General features: G+C 32.2%; 1 protein-coding gene across 1 annotated transcript in view; it reads right to left on the bottom strand.

Moving 5' to 3' along the window:
* The window catches only part of RIT2 (Ras like without CAAX 2), a 552,797-nt gene that overhangs the window by 322,029 nt on the left and 208,014 nt on the right, over positions 1–22,754 (bottom strand). Inside the window, exon 3 of the mRNA XM_051969691.1 lies at positions 22,646–22,719. Coding sequence (XP_051825651.1) covers positions 22,646–22,719 — 74 coding nt within the window. The remainder of the gene's footprint in view (positions 1–22,645; positions 22,720–22,754) is intronic.

Below are 22,754 nucleotides of genomic sequence, written 5' to 3'. Positions count from 1 at the left end.
AATGAATCGTGTACTTGAAATTTGATTTCCTCTGCTCGATTTCATTGGTTTGAGATACAATGAATCTAATCACAGATTGATCTTATTAAGGCTAATGACCTGATGATTAACAAGAGAAATGCATCTGTGGTCAAATTGCCTATTTTAATTATTTCACAGCTCAGCATGACTGACGGGCAGTAATCTCTTAGAAGGGAGTTTTCTTGCACCTGGTGCTTTGCTAGCTACTGTTCTCTTTATGACTAGATTTAAAAAATGCATTATATATATATGTATATATATATATATGTACACACACACACACATATATATAAACATGTGTATAAATATACACACATACATATAAATACATATACTACATGTGTGAGTGTTTATTTCTCAGATAGCTTTCGATTGCTCTTTGTTTACTGAACAGGAAAAATATAATTTAAGTCAAAAGTTCAATTTCCATTTGGATCAATTATTTTCTCTCAGTCATACCAGCTCTGAGTAACTACCAGACAAGACTACCCACTAGGGACTATGGCTTGGAATGCAGTTATATGGAAGCAAGTCTAACAATTTCAGTGAGCCAAATAGGATAAAAGTCAAAGTAAGAATTATTAAAAAAAAAAAAAAAAACAGGTAAGTACTAAGTATCCAGGAAGGGAGAGTTAAGGGTCCAGAGGGTCATTATAAAATGATCAAAGAGCTTTTAAGTCCCTTGTACTAGAATTGTGCTAATATTTAACAACCAACTTGCTGTGGAGGAAAAGAGTTAAGGATGGCATATTTTTATTATTATTAATATTTATTTTTTTAAAGAATAGAGAATGAAGGGGCAGCTAGGTGGTACAGTGGATAGAGCACCAACCCTTAAGTCAGGAGGACCTGATTTCAAATCTGGCCTCAGACACTTAACACTTCCTAGCTGTGTGACCCTGAGTATGTCACTTAACCCCAACTCCCTCAGCAAAAAGGAACAGAGAATCAACAAAACAGAGAATCAATTTCTGGTTAATAGTGTTTGCCAATTTCTGAGGCATAACTATTTAGACTGAGAAATGAAAATTTGGGTTTTTAGAGCTGCTTCAAAGTTATACTAGATTCTTTTCAACCAGAGCAAGAAGAATTGCATCCCAGAATACCAAAAAAAAAACCTGACAATTAGTACTTCCCAGTCCTTTCAGTGATTTCTGAAAGATCATGGGAAATAGAAAATGCAAGATACAGAAAAATGCATGCATTTTCAAAACAAGAAAAGACACTGAAAAGAAAATAATCTGTGAGAAAGACTTCTATTATTGGAGAATTTCTAGACCATATTATCAATGTTTGTGATCAATAGGAGTCACTCTAATTTTAACTTTTTTTCAGGACAGGTTGGTCTTATTTTCTTTTTATGACTGTGTTGCTTGATTGATAGACAAGGAGAAATTGGAGATAAATATTTAGATTTTAGTGAAACATTTTTATATTTTTGTGTGTGTGTGTTAGCCTTGTGTGCAAGATGAAGAGATGCAACCTAAATGATCATCCAGCTAAACTGATTAATGACCCAGTTATCAATGGGACTTATGACCATTTGAGGGAGACCTTTAATGGAGTCCTACAGTGATCTATCTTTGGGCTAGTATTACATAGTGTTCTCTGTGGCTTGAATGAAGATAATGATGGTATGCATGATCATCTAATTTGCAAAAATCATTAAACTGATTTCAAATAAGAGAGCCAAGATTTTAAAAGTTCCTAACAGATTGGAATAGTGTACTGAAACTAATGAGACATAATTTAATGTGGGACAAATACAAAATCTTATTCTTGAAGAAAAAATTTCCCTTCCTCTACATCTCTGTCTTTCTGTTTCTGTTTCTGTCCACCTCCTCTATCTATTTATCTGCCACTTTGCTTGAAGAGCTATACATCAGTATATTACTTTATTTTAATTTTTATTTTAATTCATGGAATGAAACAAACATTTCTATAACACAGTAGAATAGACAAAAATGTTGCATATGAAACTGCAAATCTATTAGATACATCTTGCTATTCCTTTTAATAATGTAATAAAGTTATTATATAAATTTATTTTCCCCTCTTTTTTCTTCCTGCCATAGAGATGGCTACCTTTATACACAAATACATATGTGTGTATGTTTATGTGTATGCACATAGATGAATGTGTATATGTGTTGTGTAGAATCATTCCATTCATATGTCATTATTCTGTTCTTTCTCTGGATACAGATACATAGCATCTTACTATATGTCTTTTGTAATTATTTATAATAACCAAAATGGCTTATTCTTTCTAAGTTGTTCTGAAAATAATGTTGTTATTACTTTATAAAATGTTATCCTGGTTCTGCTCATTATACTTTTCACTATTTCATCAAAGTCTTTCCTTGTTTTTTTTTTCTAATATTATATTTGTCTATCTATTTGTTTTAGATTCTAATCTGTAAAATGACAGAGCAAGGACTAGGTCTGTGTATGATAACTTCATGTACAATAAGCTGTGTTCCCAAAGTTTTGCAATAATGGCCAGGCTAACTGCCAGATATTTCACTTCTCTGAGACAGCAGGTAATCGAATAAAAAGAAATGTTTCCAAATCACTAGAAAACTAACAAAGTATTAGAGAGAATATTAGACTAAGTCAAAAAGACCACTTTGGGCCCTATATTAATTATCTATTTGACCACAAACAAATTGTTTAACCTATCTAAGTTGCAATTTCTTCATCAGTTTAACAGTAATTGGTTTAATAAAGATTGGCTTAACAATAACTATTTAAAATGGAATCCTAGAATTTAATGGAATATAAATGAAAAAAAATTAAAATTACAACATAATCTGTACACTTAAGTAGTCATACATAGTTTGATATGGATTTAAGAATATAAATCTGCAATATCTAAACAGCTACAGGTGCAAAGAGATATAAAATAAAATCTAAATCAGAGACTATTTTTTAACTGCTTACTGTTTATATGCAAACCATTGTGCCAGTTCCTAGGGCTGAAAAGACCAAAACAACATCTAAAACAACAACAAAAGCTGTCAAAGTGCTTTCATTCTACCAATGTGGTAACAATATGTAAATAGATAACTATGTTTAAAGTTGTGGTGGATAGAGCTCTAGTCATAGAATCAAGAAGAGCTGAGTTCTAATGTGACTTCAAATAGTAGACAAGTCTCTTACCTTCTACCCATCTTGGTTTCCTCTACTGTAAAATATGGATAATAATAACTACATCCCAAGGTTCTTGATAGGATCAAAAGAGATAATATTTGTAAAATTCTTAGCACAATGCTTGATATATACACAGTAGGCACTTAGTTTCAAATACTTTTTTCATTACTTCTTATACTTAGTGATGTTATTATTCAGAAAAAGGAGAGAATGCTAATAGTTAAGGACAACATAAAAGGCTTCCTATGGGAGATGGAACATCACTATGGTTTTAAAGGGAACTAAGTTCTGTATTCTGAAAAGATCAAATAGAACATACATGCCACTGTAGTCTACTTATAGAAAGAAAAAAAAATGGACGCATGAAAATAAGAGTAAAAAAGCAGTGAATAGGTATATTTGGCTCATACAAGATTACTTGGAAGAAAATTATACATAATAACTCGAGGGAAAAAATAGACTCAAACCATAGATAGAATATTATAATAATAAGATGAGAAATCTGTCTGTTTGAAAATTAAATATAGCTGTTCTCAAATTGGATATTTTAAACAAAAATGTAGTTTTTTCATGTCATTTATAGCTTAGAAAGACATGAATCTGATGAGTCTGACCTCCTCCGCTACCATTTCACTTAAGCTTAGTAAAGATATTTATTTTTCAATTTGGATGGTTTTTCCTAACTAAATCCTGGTGCAAAGGTAAATATATACATATATGCATATGCATATATCTGTATGTACATATACTGCATTTATATATACATACATGCATGTGTATATATGCCTATAAACATCTGTGCACACAAACATATACACATACATGTATGTGTATTGATGAGGAAGAGTTCATGAATCAGGAATGAAAAAACTATTGATAAAGCCATTATTATCAATAGCCAAACAAAGTAATAGTGATTTCTTTCAGAGCTTGGGGGGAGGAGAGCACTAATATGTAAAAGAATCAAATAAGTTCAGAGTGGGATAGGAACCTAGAAATCATCTATTCCAACCAACCCTTTTATGTTATAAATGAAAAAAAATGACCTCTAGGGATTTGTGAGGAATTATCCAAGAGAACTTAATGACTTGGTTGTAGAGCTGGGATTTGTCCAGGTTTTATTGTTGTTATTATTTTTGCTCTGTTTGCTGCTGTTGTTTATTTGTATTTTTTTTTTGACCCATACAATTGAATAGAAAATTACTTGTCTAAAACAGTGTCTGAGTAATTGGTATTTTAAAAAAAAAATAAGAAGGATAAAAGATAGGTCTTGATCAATAGTTGACCTAGATCAAAAATTATGATAGTGACAAAAGTTGTTTTAAGTTTCATTAGTCTCCTTTTCCTATATCCATTTCTACCCAGAATATCTTTGTTCAATTCATGTGTTTATTCTTTTCCCTGTTCTGTTTCTATTCTGCTTTCAAGAAAAGTTTGAATATTGAGCCCATTCACTTATTCTGTAACCAAAAATGTGTTTACTATCCCAGAGAGACTGTCTCTCACAGATGGCATAGTGAATAGAATGTTAGATTATTAATCATTGCTATCTGGTTTTGAATCTATCCTTCAATATTTACTTGACTTGACACATTTAGAAAGCCATGTAATCTCTGTATTCCTCAATTTCTTTATCTACAAAATGGGGCTCAATTATAAATGCTATCTACAGCTTAATGAGGTTCAAATAAAATTACAGGTGAAAGGAAACCTTTAAGTATCTTATAAATGAATCTAAGTGGTATATTGGAGAGTGTACAAAGCCTGAAGTAAATATATATATATATATATATGAGTTCTAATCTAGCTTCAGACATTTAATGACTGTGTGATCCTGATTAAGTCACTTAATCCTATTTGCCTCAGTGTCCTCATGAAAGAAATGGCAAATTATTCCAGTATCTTTGCCAAGAAAATCCCAAATGAGGTCACCAAGAATCAGACACAAATGAAATGACTGAACAACAAAAATGTTAATCACAATATCTACTTTTCCTGTAACTATGTCCTTTGGTAAAACAATGTAAACTATTATGAAAGAGGGACAAGTATTATGGAAGACCATGAGACCTCAATCTGCATTAGACTTGAAGTTTGAAAATCTGAATAATAATCTAGGTATTAATCCTTACTTAATATGAACTAACAAGTTACTAAACCTATAAGGCCTCTTTTCAGTGATAAATTTTATGACCCTTTCCTGTAATCATTGAATCACATCATAGGTATTATATATGATTAATATACTTCCTATATTATTACCTCTGTTTACATACAAGTCCTGGACAAGTGCCTGACTGCATAAAATAAGCATTACTGTACTTGAATGCACTTTGAAATTATTTTAAAACAAGGCCTTGACTTGAAAATCAAAGCTTGAGAGAAAATACATGAGCATTTTTTTTTTTTTTCATGTTATTGTCCAAGGCAGTTTTCCTGTTAGATTACAGGAAGGGAAGAAAAAGTAAAATTCATTTAAAAGTCTTAAGGACCTTGGTTTATGAGCCCATTAAATTCCTTGCTGCTAAAAATGCAGTTTGAGTTTCCATTAGAAATGATGTTATAGCTTTCATATGAAACTGGACTTGAATTGATTCAGGATTACAGAACAGCATGCTTCAGTAATAGGCAGGAAAATCCTAGATAGCTCTCTGAGCAACTCACAGAAGTTTTATGTTTAGGGCAGGAAAGTGTATTTATCTCAAGGGCCCTTGGGAGTCACATAGCTTCTTTTCAAAGCAGGAAGCAGGGGGTAAAATCTACTGCTTAGAAGTCTGGCAGAAATAGCATGTCTTTTGATTTGCTACTAGTTTCAGAGATGTTTGTTAGCATCGTGGGTGGACTTATCATTTAGCTTGAAGCTGTTGGCCCCACACAGGCCTCCCATCACCAGAAGGATGCTCTAAATGAGATGTTCATTATCGTTTTCATTTGTATTAAAATGAATTCAGAGAATGCTAACAAACAAGCACTCTTAATAACCATTCACAGGAATAATCTTATACAAACTGTCCTTCTCATCAAACTCCATTGATTTTGGGAAGTTTCTTACCTACTTTGAAAGCACTTAATGGTTCTAGGCCAATATATTTTCCAGCTCTTTTGTCACAATTTGTCCCCAGTTGCTCATTGAGGTCAGAATCAGCAGGCTATTTAGTTGGTCCAAGAGATAATCTCAAGTCCCTTGGAATGAAAGCTTTTTAGTAGCCCTGCTGCCTAATTGCAGAATTGATTTCTAATGAAGAAGCTTGGTTCTCTTACCCCATCTGTTTCTACACTACAGATTAAATGTAGCACAATTATTTCTCACTACTTCTAAAAATATCCAGGAAGAAGAAAATAGAATTGGATATAAAAAATGCTCTGAGATTCTTGGGTAAATGTTCATATGGAGACATAGAAGAGAGTTCCATTTCCATTTCACCTCTAAGAACTTGAACACTTATTTATAACTTCTTAAGGTAATAAATCAATTAGCAGTTATTGAGTATCTGTTAGGTGCCTAGGATTGTGCTAACTAGCTAATGTGAAAAAGACACTATCCTTCAAGAAATTACCAAGTGGAAGGGAAAAAAAAAATATGACCATGTACTGAGTTTTTGGAGAACATTCAAAATTCAGAGAAAGAAGAGTTATAACTGATTAAGATATTAATTATATCACTTTTGTTGCTATTTAAACCAATTCATTATTTATTAAGCATTCATGCTGGGGACACAAGAATCAAGAGGAAAGAATCTCAACTGTTAAAAATCTCACCACTATTAAAGGGAAATGACTAATACGAAGAGTAAATGGAGTAGGGGAGTGTATAAAAAGTAAATTTATTTAACTATCCATTCCTTCCCATCTTCCTTCCCCCCCACCTCCCCCCCCTCCCCTCCCGCCTCCTCCCTGCCGGTTTTTCTTACCTCCTTTCCTCAACAAAATCTAGAATCCTGTTTTATATTTCCCTGGCTTATTTTCTTCTTTCCAATCATCTGGCTCAGAGCTGTGCATTTTGTTTGGGTGAACTGATAGTGTTATATCAATAGTCTTTTGCATCCAAGTCTGGTTTTCCAATGCATTGTTCTTTGCATTCTTATGCATTCAATGCATAGTTACAGTTCTTTCATCTAATCAATAAATATATGTGCCTTGTCTCCACAGTTGGATTCAAAGTTTTATTCTTCTTTTCCCCACAGTATCTAATAGAATGCTAAAGGCGAATGTATTTGTTATTAAATGAGCAGGTCCAATTATATTTATGAGTCTCTGTCTCTCTCTTCTTTCTCTTTCTCTCTCTCTCTCTCTCTCTCCATATATGTATGTATACATATGTGTATACCTACAGAGAAATAGACAGACATAGATCTAAATACATAAACTGTCTTGTAACTGTTATTCAAAACTGAGAGCCACTTCAAATTTTATTTAATGAATTTTCAATGAACTATGTTAGTACTAAAGCTATCAGCACTTAAAACAATGGAAAAAAATAAAAACAAAACAATCAAAGTCAAAAAGTATCTGTATAATACCCTCTATGTGTTCAACTAAGATCTAGAAACAAACAAAAAAAAAGATGAAAACAATATGTCTTCAGGAAATTTATATTCTACTGGATAAGGTGAAAAACATATATAGGTGAGCAAGGACAAGATAACTGAAAGAGAGAATGAGCACTAAAGGGGGCGAGGATTGAAAAAGCTTCATCTGTGAGATATCAAGTGAGTTGAACTGACTATTGAATCATTTCAAGGCTTCTTAGGGGCAGAACTAAAGTTGGCATGTATTATGGGCATGAGAGAATGCTGAAATACCTAAGAATTCAAATCAATTCAATGAAAACCTATAATCCCAATATTGATATATGTTCTCCACATCTTCACACAGAGGTAATGAATAAAATATACAGAATGAGACATATTCTTTTGTTACTGCTGCAGCTGTTATTGTTTAATTGTTTCAATTCTATCTGACTATTCATGATCTCATTTTAAATTTTCTTGGCAAAGATACTGAATGATTTGCTATTTCTTTTTCCAGCTCAATTTATAGGTGGACAATTGATACAGGTTCAAGTGATTAGCCAAGGCTTAACATATCTTGTAATGTCTAATGCCATATTTGAACTCAGGAAGATGAGTCTTTCTGGCTTCACATCTAGAATTTGAATTCAAATCCACTGTACAACCTAACTGCCCCCTTCCTCCATACATATATTTGGATCTGACTAACATGATGATTTGTTTTGCTTGATTATCCATATTTGTTATAAGGATTTTGTTTCTCTCTTTTTTCTCTTTTTCTTCCTCCATTGGTTTGAAAGAAAGGTAGGAGAAAGGGGAGAAATTTTCTTAACTAAAAATTAAATGAACATGTAAAAAAGGAAGAAAATTAAATAGCAAGTTAGGGAAAGAAACTAACTCTGATTTGCATAGAATAGATTGGTTGAAGGCAAAGGCAAATAATAAGAAATAAATCTTGGAATGTAGATAGAAAATAGATTGTAAAATATCAAATGCTCATGGGTAGGCCAAGCTAATGTAATAAAATGACAATTCTAGCTTTTATTGGGTAGCTGATTCTTAATTGTAATCCTAGCTCCTTTGCTCTCTATAATATCTTATCCCAAGCTGTCTGTTTAACATAAAAGTTTCTAAATCTTGTGTTATCCTGATTGTGACTCTCTAATACTTTAACTGTTTTTTTCCTGGAAGCTTGCAATATTTCCTTCTTGACCTGGAAGTTTTAGAAGTTGGCTATACTATTTTCATCTTAGGAACTCTTTCAGGAGATAATTGGAGGATTCCTTCCATTTTTACTTTACTTCTTGGTTCTAAAATATCAGGACAGATTACCTTGATAATTTCTTGGAAGATGATATCCAGACTCTTAAAAAAAATTTTTTTTTGATGATGGCTTTCATGTAGTCCAATAATGTTTAAATTAATTCTCCCAGATCTATTTTCCAGGTCAATTGTTTTCTCACTGAAATATTTCACATTGTTATTTTTTTAATTTTTTGGTTTTGATTGTTTCTTTATTTTTCATAAAGTCATTAGCTTGCATTTAGTCAATTCTAATTTTTAAGGAATTATTTTCCTTAGTGAGTGTTTGTAATTCCTTTCTCATTTGGCCATTTTTGTTTTTTAAAGCATTCTCCTCATTGACTTTTTGTACTTCTTTTTGCATCACTGTTATTTCTCTTCACAGTTTTTCTTGTATCTCTCTTACTTGTTTTTCAAAATCCCCTTTGAGTTCTTCCCTGACATCAATTATTATGTTTTTTGTAGGCTTTAGATATGGGAGCTTTGACTTTATTATCTTTGAAGTGTATATTTTGATCTTCCTTGTTGCCAAAGCAACCTTTCTTGCTGATCTTCTAAACTATCTTCAGCATCAATTTTTGTGTATTCCGATGCTCTAAAATTTCTTTAGTCATTATTTAAAGGTATTTGGAGAGATTGGAGAGAGCTCAGGGGAGTCCCTGCCTTTATTCTGCCATTTTGGCTCCACCACTCTATGTCTCAAAAGTGGGGAATAGGATAGTTACGTAACACTTACCAATGTGTTAGAAAACACTCACATTGCATTCAGTTTTCCATTTTGACAGTTTCCTTCCTTTTCAAAGGAGGCTATACATGTAGCTTCTCACATTTGTTTCTTCTTGTCATTCTCAAACATTATAATTTCATAGTATTTAGTTTCTGCTTTGTTGTTTTGCTTTTCATTTATATCACTGTTGCTCTTGTATACATTTTCTTTCTTATTCTCATTAGTTCATTCTGTATAAATAATTTTTCCCATGCTTCCCTAAATTCTTCAAAATATAATAAGATGTCATCACATTCTTCTAGGACAGCTTAACATTCTATCATTTTGCTGCTTTATAACATATACCAAGTAGTGGAATCTCAGTGTCAAAAGGTATTTTATTGATTTCTAAATTACTCTCTTCATATAAATAAATAGGGCAGAGTAACAGATGAAGATTCTATTAGCCTAGAAGTAGGAAGAGCTGTGTTCAAGGCCAACACATGAGAATACTGTCCATTTGTCCCCTAATAATTCAATTAAACTTCTTTATGATCTAGGAAAAACTCTAAAATTCTGCGTTACAGAAAATAGTTTACCTTGTAATAATAAAATAAGTTTTTTATACTGTTTAAATAATGATAAGGTAAATTCCAACTTTCATTAAAAATATATATTATTGAATGCTTTTTTTAGCTCTTTTTTTAAAACTCCAATATAAATTATAATTTTTTTCTTATTTTCCCATTTATTATATGCAATATAAAACTATGGAGTGATTTTGATTTTAATTTATTTTTATTATTAATAGTTGGAGCATTCTTTTTTGTAGTTGTTAATAGTTTGTGATTTCTTGATATATTTAGTTGTTTACATACTTTGATCACTTTGTCCACTTTCTTCAATACTACATCCTTAATGGATTTGGTTATATAGTTACCATTACCAAAAGATGATATGAATATTACATGTTTATATATATATATATACACATATATATATATGTATGTATACATGTATATACACACATACACTTATCTCTCTCTAATTTTTTTTCAGAAGAACATTTCATAACTTGAAAAGGAGTTGAAGGGACATCTATTCTAGCAAGTCAATTTATAGGTCAATAAAGTAAAGACCAGAGTGATTAAATGGCCTGACAAAGCCATTAAATATAGTTTATTAATGAGATGACTTTGGTTTCTTGAATACTAGAATTGGTTTGCCCTCAACAACACTAATTCTTCACCTTGGCATGAGCTTTCAATTTTGGCAATAGCCAGAAAATCAACTCTTTTCATCCCTCACTCCCAAGTAGTGCTCATTGTCTACAAGAGATGATCTTCCAAAGCAAGCTATACATACTCCATTTATAAATACACACACATACACACACACACACACACATACACACACACACACACACACACGACCGCAAATTGAAAACCAAAAGCCTGAAGATAGATCTTGAAGTGAAACATCTGAAAACTTTGCTGCCTGACTTCTACAATAGAAGCCTATCTCCAGAGTGTCCCAGAAATAATTATAAGTAATAGAGCTTCAGCATGATACACTATGAAAAGACACACTGAAAAAATAGTCTTCAATTAATGACAGCCAGGAAACTGTGAAATGAATAATGAGGACCCTCAATGACATTTCATCTCTCAGTTTTTTCAATTAAAATTGAATTTCAATGGAATTTGATAATCTACATGATAATTTTGGGCCAAGTAAAAATAAAATCATTTTTAAAGCAAAAAAGGGAAAATACAATCATTTTGGCAGCAGTAAGCCTAGATTTTGCCAAGTTTCAACTGAAAATAACAATGATAATTAAATACTTAATGTATAACATATATCATGAGTCAAATGGATTTTTAAAACCAATATTGATATTGAACACAGCATTTTGTAAGAGAAAATTAAATGGATAGATATACAAAGTGAAAGGTAGAAGGAAAGGAGTTGCTTATTCCAGCATGTTTGATATCTAAGGCATCTAAATCCTCTGAATGTAATTCTTTTTTTCAAAGTTTTACAGAATAAACTAAAATTTTGAATTTAGTCAGAGTTCAGAATAACTCTGTTTTCTTATTGCTAATCAACAGATCAACAGGATTAGAAGGGAAGCAACAAACTGGGAAAACATTTTCACAGTTAAAGGTTCTGATAAAGGCCTCATTTCCAAAATATATAGAGAACTGACTCAAATTTATAAGAAATCAAGCCATTCTCCAATTGATAAATGGTCAAAGGATATGAACAGACAATTTTCAGAGGATGAAATTGAAACTATTACCACTCATATGAAAGAGTGTTCCAAATCATTATTGATCAGAGAAATGCAAATTAAGACAACTCTGAGATACCACTACACACCTGTCAGATTGGCTAAGATGACAGGAAAAAATAATGATGAATGTTGGAGGGCATGCGGGAAAACTGGGACACTAATGCATTGTTGGTGGAGTTGTGAACGAATCCAACCATTCTGGAGAGCAATCTGGAATTATGCCCAAAAAATTATCAAATTGTGCATACCCTTTGATCCAGCAGTGTTTCTATTGGGCTTATATCCCAAAGAAATACTAAAGAAGGGAAAAGGACCTGTATGTGCCAAAATGTTTGTAGCAGCCCTGTTTGTAGTGGCCAGAAACTGGAAAATGAATGGATGCCCATCAATTGGAGAATGGCTGGATAAATTGTGGTATATGAATGTTATGGAATATTATTGTTCTGTAAGAAATGACCAGCAGGATGAATACAGAGAGGACTGGCGAGACTTACATGAAGTGATGCTAAGTGAAATGAGCAGAACCAGGAGATCATTATACACTTCGACAACGATATTGTATGAGGACATATTTTGATGGAAGTGATTTCTTTGACAAAGAGACCTGAGTTTCAATTGATAAATGACGGACAAAAGCAGCTACACCCAAAGAAAGAACACTGGGAAACGAATGTGAACTATCTGCATTTTTGTTTTTCTTCCCGGGTTATTTATACCTTCTGAATCCAATTCTCCCTATGCAACAAGAGAACTGTTCAGTTCTGCAAACATGTATTGTATCTAGGATATACTGCAACATATCCAACATATAAAGGACTGCTTGCCATCTAGGGGAGGGGGCGGAGGGAGGGAAAAAAAATCGGAACAGAAACGAGTGTCAATATAAAGTAATTATTAAATAAAAATTAAATTTAAAAAAACAAACAAACAAAAAAAAAACAGATCAACAGGCATTTATCAAGTACCTAATGTACTAGCCACTGGAGATAAAGACAAAAATGAAATATTTACTGCCTTCAGGAAGTTTGCTTTATTATCATTTTATCCCTCCTATGTGATAGGGTATTTATCACATAGTATATGCTTAAATAATCTTGTTAATGATACAGCTACACAAATATACATGCATAAACATGTATACACATGCATAAAGCACTTAATTTATCTAGCAATAATTGACATCATTTCTCTAGTTGGAAAGTTGTTGTTTCATATGCATTTCATAAAATATATAGTTCTCTGGAAATCTGCTTATTTTATTTCCCAATCCAGGGAAAACTGGAAGTAGTAAACCAGAAGGAGAGTAATTATAATGACAGCTTGGCAATAAGGAAGAAGCAGAATAGCTAAAAGGAAGACACAGATTTAGACACAATAAAAGACAATGAAAATAGTAGCAATCATGAATAATGATGAAAAGCTTAAATTATTTTCAATATCCTCATTTTAAAATACATGGGGTGTGCAATGAATTTTAAATGAAAAGATAGGGTGCTGATCATAGAATCAGAAAGAGTTGATTATAGTCCCATTTGAAACATGTCCTACCGAGATATCTGACTTTAGTAAGTCACTCAAACTCTCAGTGTATCATACTATTCTAACAAACTATAAATTTCAGGGAAGCTGTTCATCTGAAATGGTAAAGGAAGTTATGGAATCAAAAATTCATTCCATCGTAAGTAAATGCTCTTACATATGTATAGAAGACCAGAAGTCTGAAAAGGTATTACTTGAATCTAGGTCAATACCTATTCAATGTGAGATAATGGTTCTCTATGGTGATGTAATGATTGAGTGCTCAGTGTAGTATAGTGATATAATCGTATTGAAGTATTTAAGGGCTGGAACAACTGGGAACCCTCTCTCAGCCATAGCTCTTGGCCACAGACACAAGAGAAGATGTTAGATTCCAGACTCCATTTTTGATCAGCCATGTGACCCTCTTGCCTCCTTCACTCCCTCACTAAGACCAAACATTCTGGCTGATACTGAGGTCCTCTAGAGAGCTAGCCTGAACTTTACACATATGTATTAAAAAAGTAAAAATAATTAACATCAATTTACATATATAATGCATACATATTAAACATTGCCTGGACAAATGTTAAAAATCATTTAGTCCTACCTTTTCATTTTAAATATAAGAAAATTAGCGCCAAGAGAAGGGAAGTAACTTTATGGAAGGTAATATTACTTAAGCACACATATTCATGCACATATTCTGCAAATCCACATTTCATTGGTTGCTAAAACTGAAAAAATAAATCTATCACAAAGTCATCTATTTTGATCCCAAATCTGTATCAGTATATATCAGTATTATAATAGAAATGTCTTCAGATAAGAGGTTTTTTTTTTTCCTATTTAGTATCAAGCATATTAACAAAAGCAAAATGAAAGCATCATAATGTAAGGCTTGCATTTATTTCTTCCCAATTATCTTCTTCCTCCTTTGCCTGCTGTCTGCTACATAAAGAAAATCAAGTTAGTAACAGGATTTGATCATTTTGCTTACTATTTCACAACAAAAGCAGTTTTAAATCTATGTGTGCAAAATCATTTTTTTTTTCACCCCAGGGGTGGGGATAGGGCTGGAATGAGTGTGGGTTGATTGGGGGCAAGAGTAATTCAGGCTTGAGGAAGAAGACAAGTTTAGTTGGATGCTTTGTAACAGTATTGCTACCAATGTGCAATTTCTAATGGGAACCTAGGATAATGAATTACAGAAACACAGAGATCTTCCCAGGATCACAGAACAAGTTAATAAGGTGATAAATATGCAGTATCTCCAGGTATAAGCTACACTGGATACCAGCTTGTTTAATAGGATTCATAACAAAGTGTATCCTGAATAAACATCTCCCTCCCCACCTCCACCCTCACTCCCACATCATAATCTAGGGTGTTTTATTTCAATTTGTGTTGATTGGGGAGAGAAGTGTGTGTGTGTGTGTGTGTGTGTGTGTGTGTGTGTGTGTGTGTGTATGCATGCATATGTATGTATGTACTTGGTGAAATGGAAAAAGAATATAACTTATTAAAAGATAGATTTGACAAAATAGGAAAAAAAAAACAACTCCCAGAAAAACAGAATTTGTGAAGCAGAAAAAGAAAATAATATCTTAAAAAACAGAATTTGTGAAATGGAAAAAAAATTGCATAGAATAAAACAATTCATTTAGATTTCAATTGGACAAATACAAAAAGAAGTAAAAAAAGTAAATGAAGCAAATATTTCACTAAAAATTAGAACTGAACAAATGGACATGAATGAGACAACAAGAATCAATCAAGCAAAACCAAAAAAAAAAAAAATGAAAAAAAGTAGAAAAAATGTAAAATATTTAATTGAGAAAACAACTGAGTTGGAAAATAGATCCAGGAGAGACATTATTGGGTTCCCTGAAAACCATGATGAAAAATAAAGCCTAGAGACAAGTTTTCAGGCAATCATCAAAGAGAACTGCCCAGATGTCATAGAATTAGAAGGTAAAATAGTCATTGAAAGAATTCAATGAACATCTCCTGAATGCGATCCTAAAAGTAAAACTCCAACAAATACCATGGCTAAATTTCAGAAATATTGGAGCAAGGAAAAAATATTACAAGCAACCAGAAAAAAAAAAAATTAAAACACTGTGGCTGAGGAGCCAGGACCTAGCAGCTTCCACCTTAAAGGATGGAACAGCCAGGAATCTGATATTCTGAAAGGCTAAGGAACTTGGGATGTAGCCAAGAATAAATTATCCAGCTATACTGAACATTTTCTTCCAGGGAAGAAGATGGACATTCAATGAAATAGGTGAATTCCCTTGATTTCTGATGAAAATATCATTGCTAAACAAAAATTTTGACCAAATATAGACCTCAAGAAAGCATAAAAAGATAAAAATAACTCTTGGGAACTGTATTTTTGTTATGGGTATATATAGAGAGTGCATGTATAATTTGATTTTAGTGTTATCATTTAAAAAAGAAACTAAATGTGAAAAGGTGATTGTACCAGAAAAAAAGGAAAGTGGAAGTAAAATGAGGGAAATTTGATCTCAGGAAGAGGGAAAGAAAACACATTATAATTGAGGGAAAGAAGGGAGGGTGATGAACATTGTGTGAATCTTACTTTCATAATATTTGGCTGAAAGAGAAAATATTAGATATATTTGCTTTCACCAAGAAACTTCTCCAACCTTACAGAAAAGTGGGAAAGGAAAGGAGAAAAAGGAAGATGTAGGCTAAATAGAAGGGAAAACAGAAATGGTAGGGGAAAGGTATAAGAAAAGGGGAAGGGATTATAAAGAGGAAGGACTGCTTGAGGAAAGTAGTACTCATAAGTAAAATATTGGGGAGAAGAGAAAGGGGAAAAGGAAAAAGAAAAGTATAATTTAGAGTTGATAATATGGCAGGAAATACACATTTTTTTTTTTTTTTTTTTTTTTTTAGTTTTAACCATAACTGTGAATGCGGTGAACTCTCCCATAAAGTGTAAGAGAATAACAGACTGTATTATAAGCCAGAATCCTATAATATGTTGTTTATAAGAAACAAATTTTAAGCAGTGTTATACATACAGCGTGAAGGCTGAAGCAGAATCTATTATACTTCAAGTGAAGTTAAAAAAAAAAAAAGCAGGAGAGCCATATTGATCTCAGATCAAGCAAAAACAAAAATTGATCTAATTAAAAGAGAGAAGAAAGGAAACTATATCTTGCTATAGGTTACCGTAGATAATGAAACAATATCAATACGAAACATATATGCAACAAGTAGAATAGCATGGAAATTTCTAGAGAATTTACGAGAAATGCAAAAAGAAATAGAAAGCAAAACTATACTAGTGAGGGATCTCAACCTTATTCTTCAGAACTAGATAAATCAAACCACAAAATAAATAAGAAAGAAGTTAAAGAGGTAAACAAAATTTTAGAAAAGTTATCTATGATAGATATTTGGAGAAAATTAAGTAGAGACAGAATGGAGTTTTTGTTTGTCCCCCTCACCCAGGGCTATGAAGTTTCTTTATTTAAAGGCCCACAAAGCAAAGTTTTTGTTTTTACTATAGTCCGGCCCTCCAATAGTCTAAGGGACAATGAACTGGCCCCCTATTTAAAAAGTTTGAGGACCCCTGTGTTAGGGCATAAAAACCTTAAAATCAAATACAGAAAGGCAGTAATAGTAAATGCATTTTTTTCAGATCATGAGCAATAAAAATCATATGCAATATAAGACCAGGAGAAAATAGATTAAAAAGTAATTGAAACTAAATAATCTCATCCTAAAGAATCAATTGGTGAACAGCACATCATAGACACAATAATTTCATCCAAGACAATTACAATAATGAGACAAAGTATCAAAATTTGTGTGATGCAGCCAAAATGATAATAAAAGGAAATTCTATACCTCTAGATGCTTACTTGCATGAAATAGAGAAAGAGAAGATCAATAAATTGAGCTTGCCACAAAAAAAGCTAGAAAAAGAACAAATTAAAAACCCCCAATCAAATACCAAACTTGAAATTCTAAAAATAAAAGCAGGGATTAATAAAATTGAAAGTAAAACAAACAAACAAACAAACTATTGAATTAATAAATAAATCTAAGAGTTGGTTTTATGAATTAATAAATAAATCAAAGAATTGGTTTTGTGAAAAAAGGAACAAAATTGATAAACCTTTAACTAATTTGATTAGAAAAAGGAAAGAGGACAATCAAATTGTTAGTTTCAAAAATGAAAATGGAGACCTTTCCACCAATGAAGAAGAAATTAAAGTAATAATTAGAAGTTACTTTGCCCAATTTTATGCCAATAAATTTGATAACCTAAATAAAATGGATGAATACCTACAAAAATATAGATTTCCCAGATTAACAGAAGAGGAAATAATTACTTAAATAGTTCCATTTTAGAAAAAGAAATAAAACTAAGGGAAAAAAAGCCCCAGGATCAGTTAGATTTACATGTGAATTCTTATCTAAAACATTTAAAGAACAACTAACTCTAATTCTATATAAACTATTTGAAAAAAATAAAAGGAAATGAAGGACCCCTATTAAATTCTTTTTATGGCCACAGATATGATACCTGATACTTAAACCAGGTAGAATGAAAACAGAGAAAGAAAATTATAGATCAATCTCCCTAATGAATGTTGATGCAAAGAGATTACAGAAAATCATCGCCAGGATAATATATTATTGTTAAATAAGATTTATACCAGGAATACAGGGCTGATTCAATATTAGGAAAACTATTAGCAAAATTGACTATATCAATAACCAAATTAACAAAAACCATATGATTATCTCAATAAATACATAAATAGCATTTAATAAAATTCAACACCCATTCCCATTAAAAAAAAAATTAGAATATAGGAATAAATGGACTTTTTCTTAAAACAGTAGCATCTATTTAAAACCCTCAGCAAGCATCATATGTAATGGTGATAAACTGGAACTATTCCTAGTAAGATCAGAGTTGAAACACGTTTGCCAACTATCACCATTACTATTCAATATTGCAATAGAAAAGCTAGCTTTGGCAAAAAGAGAAGAAAAAGAGATTAAAGGAATTAGAGTAGGTAATGAGGAAACCAAATTATTACTCTTTGCAGATGATATGATGATATACTTACAGAGCGATAGAAAATCAATGAAAAAGGTGTTAGAAACAATCCACAACTTTAGCAAAGTTGCAGAATACAAAATAAATCCATGTAAATCATCAGCATTCTTATACATCACTAACAAAATCCAACTGCAAAAGATACAAAGAGAAATTCCATTATAACTGTTAATAATATAAAATATTTGGGAATCTCTCTGCCAAGGAAAAGTCAATTCCTGTATGAGCAAAACTACAAAACACTTTCCATATGAATAAAATCAAATCTAAACAATTGGAAAAATATCAAGTGCTCTTGGATAGGTGAAATGAATATAATAAAGATGACAATGCTACCTAAATTATTCTATTTATTTAGTGCTATACCAATCAAAATCCCAAGAAACTATTTTACTGACCTAGAAAAAATAACAATAAAATTCATCTGGAAGAACAAAAGGTCAAGAATTTCAAGGGAATTAATGAAAAAAAAAATCAAATGAAGGTAACATAGCTATACCAGATCTAAAACTATATTATAAAGCAGTGGTCATCAGAACCATTTAGTATTGGCTAAGAAATAGGGCAATTGATCAGTGGAATAGATTAGGTTCACAGAACAAAATAGTTAATGACTATAGCAATCTAGTGTTTGAAAAACCCAAAGACCCCAGCTTTTGGGATTTATTCATTATTTGACAAAAACTTCTGGGAAAACTGGAAACTAGTGTGGCAGAAACTAGGCATTGACTCATACCTAATATCATACTAAGATAAGTTTGAAATAAGTTCATGATCTAGACATAAAGAATTATATTATAAACAAATTAGAAGAACATAGGAAAGTTTACCTCTCAGATCTGTGGAGGATGAAGTAGAATTCAAGCCTTTTCCCAATTGACAAATGGTCAAAGGATATGAACAGATAATTTTCAGATAAAGAAATTGCAACTATTTGTAATCACTATTGATCAGAGAAATGCAAATCAAAACAACTCTGAGATATCATTACACTCCTCTCAGATTGGCTAAGATTACAGGAAATGATAATGACAAATGTTGGGGGGGATGTGGGAAAACTGGGACACTGATACATTGTTGGTGGAACTGGGAATGGATTCAACCATTCTGAAGAGCAGTTTGGAACTATGCTCAAAAAGTTATCAAACTGTGCATGCTCTTTGATCCAGCAGTGTTTCTACTGGGCTTATATCACAAAGAGATCTTAATACTTTAAGATTTGGGAAAGGAACCCAAATGTGCAAAAATGTTTGCCACAGCCCTTTTTGTGGTGATCATAAACTGGAAAGTGAATGGATATCTATCAATTGGAGAAAGGCTGAATAAATTATGGTATACAAATGCTTTGAAATATTATTGTTCTGTAAGAAACAATTACCAGGATAATTTCAGAGAGGCCTGGAGAGACTTACATAAAGTGATGCTAAGTGAAATGAGCAGAACCAGGAGATCATTATACACGGCAACGGCAAGATTATATGATGATCAATTCTTATGAACATGGCTCTCCTCAACAATGAGATGATTTAAACCAATTCCAATTTTAACATTAACATAGTATTCTCACTCTTTTTGTTGTTGTTTGCTTGCATATTGTTTTCTTTCCCAGTTTTTTCTTCTTAATCTGATTTTCTTGTGCAGCAAGATAACTGTATAAATATGTATACATATATTGAATATAACATATATTTTACCATATTTAACATGTATTGTACTACCTGCCATCTAGGGAAGGGGATGGGGGGAAAGAGGAAATAATTTGGAACAGAAGGCTTTGCAAGGGTCAATGTTGAAAAATCACCCATGCATATGTTTTGTAAATAAAAAGCTTTAATTACAAATTGTTTCCATTGGAAGGTAGTCATCTTAAGTCCTTCCAAGGTCAGAATATTTTTTTTTTTGGACATTAATAGGATTTCAGAGTGACTAAATAGCTTTTGACTCAGAAGACAAGAGAAATGGAATGATTAAAGTCCCCAAATACCTCCTCTTATACTTGTCATAAGGCCAAAGTTCCTACCAACTCTTGTTTAATTTTTACTTTTTTTCTTTTCAATTCATTAGATTGTTCTTGAAAAATACACACAATAAGCACAATTAAGCCGTCAGTGGGTAGAGCTATTATGCTTGAGCTCTACTCTACAACATCTCCAAACAAACCTGGAAAAGGCACCTCACCTGGCACTGATTGACAAATCTAAAAGAAAAAAAAAAGTAGATTTTTGTTTTGTTTGTTTGTTTTTTCCCATCTTAGATCTAGATAAAGAGCCAGAGGGAGATGTCTGTGAACACTGAAGAAGGGATCTATGCAAGAAAGACTAGAAGGAGAATTCTAGAGCAGAAACTGAAAGAGGTGAATGGTTGTGCATGAAGGTAACCAATAGTCCTAAACCCATACAAAGAGGGCTGACTTTCTACATTATATAAGAATCACTGTTAATTGTCAGATATCACTCATTCTCTCATTCTAGATTAGATTCAGGAAAATGATGGAAAGCTAGACCTAAACTTGGAGATACAAGGTGAGGACTGTTTTAGGGCCTTACTTTATTTACAAAGCATAGAACAAGTTCAGAAGTATGCAGTAAATATGGGATTCAAATTTCAGGAGTGGAATGGATTTTCTGTTCTAGTCACTAGAAATATCTACAGCTGAAGAAGAATCACTTCACATCAAAAAGAAGTCTATTGTTCTAATACTGTAAAACAAGAGCTTTCTAGATGACTGAGAGAGACTGGTTGTAGCAGCTGGCTAATGGAATTCTGGCCAGAAGAAGCCCCAGGCATGTTGCTCAGACCATAACCAAATCAAGAACTTGCTTTTAGAATAGTTGGGGTGGGGGAAAAGGAAAGAGAACTATGAAAGGTAAGTGTCAGGTGTCTCAGAGGAAAAACCAACTGAACTGGAAAACAGATTGAAGAGACATTATTTAAGTATGTTTGGACCTAAAAAAAAAATGATATAAATGAAATAAATAAATGAATGAACAAAAACAAATAAATAAATAAATATGTAAATAAATATTACAAAATTCCAGATATCACAATTTTGGAAATCTTAAAAAGAAAAACTGTCCAGATTTTTTAGAACCATAGAGCTGTTGTTGTGGCTATTTGTCCTTCATTTTCAAAGATGACCATGGCATTAGGAAGGCAATTCCCATGGAAGTATATTGCATTTAAGTTAGAGAGAGCTATGCAAAGTCATCAGCCTCACTTTTTCCTCTAGAACCATCTGAATCCAGAGACAAGATATAGATCAGAATGACTGGATATAGTCAATCTTTCTTGGCATTTTTAAGTTAAAGTCTTTATTTAGTAGGTTTCAATTTGACTGAGGCAATGTGCAATCAGTGGTGAAGGCTAGGCAAGAAAGGAAGCAGAATGACTTATTTTATCTAGTGGAAAAAATGCACACCCATTTATTTATGTGTGCACTCTTATGTACATATATACATGCATATATGCACATGTGCATGCATGAATGCATATGCAGATATATAGGTATAGACATACATCTAGATAGATAGGTAGATAGAAAGATAGAGAGATAGACAGTTCTTTGCCTTACTATCTGTCTCTCTCACTCCCTCTCTCTTTCTATTTATCTATATCTATGTCTATCTATCTATCTATCTATCTATCTATCTATCTATCTATATGGGAGGAGAGACCTTTAGGTTTTCTGGCCAAAACATAAGCAACTGTTATTTAAAATTACTCTAAGCAAAACAAAACCCAGAGACTGACAAAGTGGCTCTTGGCCAGGACTTATTATTGGCAAAATGAAATGAAAAGAATATGCAAAAAAAAAAAAAAAAAACCTAAATAAATCTTTCAGGAATATCATGATCAAAATCCATAACCTGTAGGTCAAAGAAAAAAATACTACAAGAATCTAATAAGAAATAATTTAATGAGTCTTTCTATGATCAATTAGCTCTCTAAATTGTTTATTTGAAATTGAAAACTTTGTACTTGTCCTTGGGGGGTGGGGAGGATAAGACTAGTCTGCTGATATTACTTACCTGTCCAGCAGTATCCAAAATGTCCAAATATGCAGGCTCATCATCAATTCTAACCTGGGTCTTATAAGCATCTTCTGAAAGACACAATGTGACATCAACATATAAAAAT

The sequence above is a fragment of the Antechinus flavipes genome, chromosome 1 (genome assembly GCF_016432865.1).
Source record: "Antechinus flavipes isolate AdamAnt ecotype Samford, QLD, Australia chromosome 1, AdamAnt_v2, whole genome shotgun sequence".
Taxonomy (NCBI): domain Eukaryota; kingdom Metazoa; phylum Chordata; class Mammalia; order Dasyuromorphia; family Dasyuridae; genus Antechinus; species Antechinus flavipes.
Note: the sequence above shows the minus strand (reverse complement) of the source record. Positions and strands in the feature narration are given on the sequence as shown.